Here is a 7,856-nt window from a genome sequence, read left to right on the forward strand (position 1 = left end):
TTCATGTTGCTATGCTCTAATATGATAAACATGTGAATCAATTTGGTGAAAAATTGTTGAATAAATGGTTAGTTTGTGTGAAAATGATGTATTATGCACTGAATAAATATGTATGATGTTTTTTAATTTGATTTGAGTGGTTGGAGTTGAAACCGCATCTATTAAAGTGCTCCCTTGGAAGAAAAAGAAATTATTTCTTATGCACAGTGGTGATGGGTGTTACCAGAGTGACGGACAACCCACCACTGCAAATGGGGAAGCTAGTGAGTATCATCATGGTGACAGATCGTTCCTTGCTGCAACCAAGTAAGCTGATGTGCGTCAGCGTAATGACGGGGAGACCGTCATGGTCTTCAAGACAGGATTTTTGATCTGGGCATCACAAGGTGACGGGTTTGGGGGGGGGGGAGGGTGGCGGGTTGTCATGACAACTGTAATATCAGGTGGTTGACTATCAGCTCTTCAGTTGACCGATTATAGGTTGTTAGTTTGAGTTTTCAAGTTATTTCTGATTCCAGTGACTTTTTATTGTTGTTTTGTTGAGTTTGGTGAGTTGGTAAGTAAAATTGTTGTATTTTAAGAATTGTTTAATTTTACTCTGTTGAGATATGACTAAATTGTTGTTGAATACTTGTATGATTATATATTGGTGAGTCATAATTACATAACGTATTTATTATGTTGGAGTGGTGGTCTTATTGGCAATGTATGCGGTTTGAAGGGGAACCGCTGATGATTATAACATGTGTATATGTTGTTTGATTTCATGCGTCATGGTGTATGGACTTTGTTTAAGTGTTGTGTTGTTGGTTTATAAGGGGGGACAAGTCGCTGATTCAGAAGGGGAGATCAGTGACGAGTCCTGATTCATAAGAGGGATCAATGATTTTTATGGTTCGAAGGGGGGCCATCAGTGAGTGGACTAAATCAGTAACATACCTATGATGTCCAAATTAGTATCACATGCATATAGAGTCGAGGAGTTGATGCATTTCATACATACCTGCTTTTCGATTGAGTTATTATTGTAATTGTTGCATTGTTTTGAATAATATTCATGTGATTGGTGATTGCTTAAATTATACTATCCTTTATTATTTATGCACTGCTAACACTATTGAATGTATTCACACCCCCTAGTTATTTTTTTGTGGTGTTATGTATTCTTGTGGTACAAATACTCTGGTAGATGAACACTAGATGTTGTTGAGCTGGAGGATGGAATTGAGGCTTCTTCATCTATTTACAGTTTTTTTCTCGATTTGTTTAGTTTTGGCATCGCTATGATATGTAACACCGGGGATGGGTGGCTTTGTTACATGTTATATTTTTTGAAATTTTAAAGTTATTATATTTAGTAACTTCTTTTGACATCAATAAATGTTTCTTTGAAGTCTTGCTATTTTATTCCGCTGCATGTTTTATATTATAATTTATGAGAAAGAGGTATGTTGTGAATGTGTAACACCGAGGTTGTGTAAAATTATATGTTTTATTTTTATAAATCAAGGGTGTCAGGTTTTAGGGTGTTACATAGTTGGTATCAGAGCAGCTCGGTCCATTCGACCTAGGTTGAGAACTAGTTTGTACTCTTTTATATGACATGTGTGCGAACATTGTCGATGCTTATTTTGTTAACTGTTATTTGCTTTAATATTTACAATTAGTTAACTTGTCTTGGCTAGTTGTATATAAATAAATGGTAGGCAGAAACAATTGTGCGATTGTTGATGCTCCTGAGGCAATTGCTAATGTGATGGCATAAGAGAATCATAATTAGAATGGTGGTGCCAATGAATTTTGTGGGCTATGAAAGTTTCAGAGGAATAATCCTCCTACTTTCAAGGGAAGGTACAATCCTGAGGATGCTCAGACTTGGCTTCAGGATATTGAAAGATTTTAAGGGTTATGGCATGCATTGATGCACATAAGGTGTTGTTAGGACACATATGTTGTCTAAGGAAGCAGAGTATTGATAGGAGAATACCCATCAGAGGATGGAAGTTTCTAATGCCGAGATTACTCTGTATATTTGCAAGAATGAGTTTCTAGAGAAGTACTTTCCAGCTAATGATCATAGCAAGAAGGAGATCAAGTTCTTACAGTTGAAGAAAGGAGGTATGATTGTTGCTAATTATACGACTATATTTGAAGAGTTTCTGAGATTTTGTCCCCACTATAATGGTCTGGAAGATGATGGGTTGAAGTGTGTGAAGTTTGAGAGTGGATTATGTCTTGAGATCAAGCAACTCATTGGTTATCAGGAGATCAATCAATTCTTAGTGCTGGTGAATAAGTGTAGAATTTATGATGAAGATAGTAGGGCCATATCTGCACACTACAAGAGTGATACTGACAAGAAAAGTGAGAGTCGGTATTATGGTAAACCTTATGTGACTTCAGTTGATAAGGGAAAATAGAAGTTCCATCAGAAGGCTGCATGTGGGAAAGAGATAAGTAAGGAGGGGCTCCTACTCCTATGAAGTGTTTCAGGTGTGGAGAGTTGGGTCATCGTGCTGCTGAGTGTAAAAGTGCAGGTCATAAGTGTTTGAAGTGTAGGAAATAAGGACACTGTATTACTGAGTGCAAGAGTAATGTTCCAACTTGTTACAAATGTGGTGAACCGGGTCACATCAGTACCCAGTGTCAGAAACCGAGAAAGGTGTCCGTTATCCTGCAAGTTAATGGTAGAGTGTTTGCTCTGAGTGGTATGAGTGTCTTGAGATCAGACAATTTGATTTGAGGTATGTGTTTCATTCATGGTGTTTATCTAATTGCTATGATTGATATTGGTGTGGCGCATTTGTTTATATCTCTTGATTATGTTAACAAGTTGGTTCTTAAAGTGTCATTTATGGTTGGAAGTATGGTCATTAATACCCAACTAATGGTTCATTGATTACTTCAATGGTGTGTTTGAATTGTCCTTTGACCATTTATGGTAAAGACTTTGGAGTTGACTTAATCTATTTTCCTTTGAGTCAACTCGATGTGATTTTGGGGATGAACTGACTAGAGTTCAACTGTGTTTATATCAATTTTTTTTGACAAGACTTTGTTGTTTCCCGAACCCAAAGAGAGTACAGATTTGAGATTCATGTTTGTCAGTCAAGTTGAAATGACCTTGAGGGAGGATGATTAGGTGCTCATGATGTTCAGTTATTTGAGAGTGAAAAGCTATGTTGTGGCTAGTGGTATGTCTATGGTGTGTGAGTTTTCTGATGTTTTTTCTGAAGATATTTGTGACTTGCCGCTGGAGTGAGAAGTAGAGCTCGCCATAGATTTAGTACCTTGTACTAGACCTATGTTGATGGCACCGTAAATGAAGTCTACGTTAGAGTTGAGTGAGCTGAATAATCAGTTAGAAGAGATGCTAGAGATATTTTTTGTCAAACCTAATGTGTAACCGTGGGGAGCGTCGATATTGTTACTTGAGAAGAAATATGATAGCATGTGGTTGTGTGTTGATTATCGACAACTCAATAAGGTTACGATTAAGAATAAGTATCATCTTCCAAGAATTGATGGCCTTATGGATCAGTTGGTTAGAGCTTGTGTGTTTAGTAAGATTGATTTGAGATCGGGTTATATATATATATATATATATATAATATATATATATATATATATATACTTAAAAGAAGAACATTTTATGATAGTTTATTTTTCTTTTTCTATCAAATGGAATATGTCTTAAATATGAAAAATATAATTTTTTATCTCAAAATTACATGAAGTCTCTGGTTAGAATTTATAATTTACGTCTTCGACATTGGTATGGTGTTCAAAAAATTTCAGAGTATGGTTATCTGGTTTAAACATCTTTTTATCAGTTTAGTTTACTTAGATACTCGAGTAGCTCGTTGGATTACTCTTGCTATTCTATTAATTTTTGGATCAAACTGCAAAGTTTTCAGCTTGCAATACACATAAACTAAACCAATGATACATTCATTAGTATCTTTTAAAAAAAATTAAAAATAATAGAAAATAAAAATAAAAATATTTAAGATGTGCTTAATTTGCAGTACAATCGCCTATAATTTCCTTGCTAAAGTGATCAACAATCCCCAACAACAACGCCATTTGTTGGAGTAAAAACCGATGTCATAGTAATTGTGCCAAAAACAAAACCAAAGAGTGGCAAGTGGAAACTAAAAATATCATATCTATGAGGATTATATTAACTTTGTAGTGTAGTTGTGAATCTAACACATAATGCGAGTAACAAAATGACAGAGTGCGTAGAGCATGATCATATGTTAGTGTGCGTAATTGTAAACTAGAGAATTTCAAATTTATATGAAAAATATAATAAAAAACGATTAAGTTCCATTTTTGAATCATCTATTCCTAGATGTGAGAATTCATATGACTATTTCTATAACGACTTTGATTTAATTATGACATTTTACAAAATACGGAATTGCAACCTCCAAACTCCCCAGATGTTAGGAGTCTCCAATCGCTAAGACAAAGATGTTATGACATGTAAAATAAAAAGACAAATTTATAGTGGAATTACACCCGAACCCCCTAGATGCTGGGAGTCTCGAATTGCAGGGACACTCACTTTGTCAAAGCAACCTCCTAGATGTTGGGAGTCTCCAATCGCTAAGAAAAATGTTATATAGCTCGTAAAACTAGACTAATGGTCAAGATTTCCTATCACAATGTGGGAGATCACTAAAATATGATAGTTATATCAATCGATAAATAAATTACATATATGTCTCATTGATCTCTAGGCCAATTCTCCCAATTTCCTAGACGGGAGAAAAAATTAATTTCAAATAAATCTAAATAATTAAAATCACTACAAAATAAATCATAGAGAATTACATTGAATCACGTGTTTATGATAGAATCATCTATAGAGAATGTAATTTAAGGGACCTAGTCACTCATCCTTAAAGGATTCATGGTTTTTACAATTGAATACAAATACAAAGATTTACAATGATGAAGAAAAAGCTCCTAATGGCAGCCTTCGTTTTCACCTTTCCTTATCTCTAAAAATCACCTTAGATTCTCTAAACTTGAACTCCTATTCACCAAACATATTTTTCTGTTTTTAAGTAAATTTCTTAAATCGCACAATTGTGTCAAGCTATAACCTAGACGCACTGCAATTTAACATTTAAAATACTTTCATGTATTGGAAGAGATTTGATATTGTGTTGTTGTGCCTTGGGAGTACCAAAAATTGGTATTTGAATTGAATTTGCACATCAAATAAAAAGTTTATATCGCATTGTGTCTGTGTTGCTTTGGCCTTTTGTTGTTGAATCAGACTGCTGTAAGCTATAGGTGTGCCACAATTTGCATGTTTTTTGTAGTCTTCTTTGGTTTTCCTTCGTTATTTGTGTTTTATTCATCTCTTTCCTTCTTCGTTGTAAATTTCACTGTAAAACACCATGAAACTTGTATGGTTAGAATGATTTTCGCATATTTTGATATTTTCGATGATTCTTCGAATTCTTTATGAAAACCTACGAGATGAAAACGCATCAATAATAAAAGTTATCTAAAAACAAAGTCATATATATCAAAAATATAGTATGAATAATTGTCATCACCAGTGAAAATGATAATATATATATATATATATATATATATATATATATATATATATATATATATATATATATATATATATATATATATAAAGTCGTCATGCTCACTATGAATATGTAAACGTGCTTAACACCTTTTACAGGTACGAGACAAGAAATTATATGAATAGTAGATAAAAAACAATGCCGTAAAATTCCCCCAACAAGGCCATTATAAATACAATATACAAAGTCAAAAACAGAAAAACTAAGTCAGAGGCTCAAAGGGGAAAATATTCACATCCATTACTCTTTGGTCAAGATTAATCTCTTATATGTATATCATAATCTCGGGATACAAAAACCCTACCTGGCCCAAAATTTCTCAAAAGAATCTTGGATTTGAAAAAATAATGACATTTAGGAGATCGACAAGTTTCTTCTTAAAGAACACTTTCCTAGTCCCCACGGTCTTCAAGGACATTTTAGCTTCGTTGATGATGTCCTCCTTGTTAGCCAAAGGCTTTTAGGATTTGCCGAGAGTGGCCTCTTTTAGTTTCGAGACTTATCAATTCTTTAAATTTGCCTTTTCTATTTATATTGATATTAATGAATGATATACTTGTAAATTATTTTATAATTTTTGTTTCTTAAAGTGTTTGATTAAAGGATTAAAATTAGATTTTCGAAAATGTTACTAAAAAACTACTACAATCTCACATTTATTTCAAAATTTTAAAAATGGTTTCCTAATTTTTACATTTTTTTATTATTTTCCTAACAACAAAAAGAATTGGATTGAAAAGGGCTTATAAAATGTTTTGATTGTTAGAAGGATATAATAGTTTATTATTTCAGATGCATAATTTAATTTAAAGATATTTTTCTTCACTAAGTGATGCCAACTTCTCTATAAATAGATATACTTGGGAAGCACAAAGAAGATATGAAATACAACTTGTTCTAATCATTTTCTGTCATATTATAATTATTTTAAATCATCCTTTACTTTATGAATGCATGCGTAAAGTGTAGGAAACATTTTTCTGTGATCTATTATCAAAAGATAAACGTATGATTATGCAATTCATATTAAGATGTTCAAAGTATCCTGAAGGGAATTCGTCATTAATCCCTATTGCATATGATATATAATAATTTTGGGGGCCAATTGAATATAAAAGTCAATGTGAATTCACACACTTTAAATTTTCAAATGTGATTTGTTGGAACAAAATTGGTTTGTCACATATCCCTTAGGTTTTGATGATAAAAAAGTATTTAAAGAACAAATGAGTATACTAATGTTTGTTCAAGTGTGTAGGACCATAGACTAAAATTTCATATAAAATCCAAGTATTGGTTCTGATTATGAACATATAAAGAGAAGCTTAAAGACCAAAATATGATGATTAGAAGATGAATTCCAGATTTTGAAGAAGTCAACTTCTTAGGAGGTCAACGTCTGAAGGTTAGAGTCTGAAGGAGTCAACCTTTGAAGACCATACTTTAAAGAAATATGCTTCCCATTATCTAAATGTGAGGCAGTCAAAGTGCAAGGACCAAGGTGACTCTGATGGGTCACTATCATCCTCTGAGTCTACTTTGTCACGTGAAGGCCTAAGCTCTATTTTCTTCATAGAGTATGTCGGGATGCAACAATTAATTCCTTTTGTAGCAAAGGGACTTCAAACTAGCCTTCACCTACCTTGACTATTTGGTGAAACATCCCAATATCTCTTTTGAAGCTTCTCAAAGGACTCTATTATACTGGATCTTCAGCAACACTTTTTTTCTCTATTTAAGGAGCTGAAGACTTGAAGAGAAACACACATATTGAGAATCAAAGAGAAGTTAATTTGTCAACATTAAAGCACAAGCTGAACTTTGGATTTCTTATCCTTATATATCTTATAAATCCCTAAGTCTTAAAAGAGTCTATTTGCATTGTATTGTGTGACTCCACCTTTCTATTAGAAAAGTTTTGTATGATGTCAAAACTAATACATTTTAGCATTTATTTATATTGGACGGTATTCTCCGAGTCTAAATGTGCATCTTAGTATTACAAAAGGTTTCATGCATTAAAAATAGGTTTTTGTGTAAAAAATAGGTCTATGTATCGACACATACATGCACTGAGTCGACACATTTGGATCATTTTTAAAGGTTGGGGCTTCTGGAATGCATGAGTTGACACATAAAGTATTTCAGGTGGATATATAGAAGAAAAAATTCTTTTATGAGTTGACACATGTAGTTCAATTTTAAAGCATGTAGCTTCTGTTTGATGTGCCTCCT

At 33.2% G+C, this 7,856-nt stretch overlaps 1 protein-coding gene across 1 annotated transcript; it reads left to right on the forward strand.

The window, feature by feature from the left end:
- The first annotated feature begins 1,997 nt into the window (after positions 1-1,997).
- Positions 1,998-2,420, forward strand: LOC127131432 (uncharacterized). Its single transcript, XM_051060353.1, has one exon. It carries the CDS (start codon positions 1,998-2,000, stop codon positions 2,418-2,420), a length of 423 nt encoding a protein of 140 aa, XP_050916310.1.
- The last annotated feature ends 5,436 nt before the right edge of the window (positions 2,421-7,856 follow it).

Source organism: Lathyrus oleraceus, chromosome 3 (assembly GCF_024323335.1).
Source record: "Lathyrus oleraceus cultivar Zhongwan6 chromosome 3, CAAS_Psat_ZW6_1.0, whole genome shotgun sequence".
Lineage (NCBI taxonomy): Eukaryota > Viridiplantae > Streptophyta > Magnoliopsida > Fabales > Fabaceae > Lathyrus > Lathyrus oleraceus.

Excerpts from the sequence above, each read along its gene's own strand:
- LOC127131432 (XM_051060353.1), top strand. The coding sequence starts at position 1,998 with ATGGAAGTTTCTAATGCCGAGATTACTCTGTATATTTGCAAGAATGAG.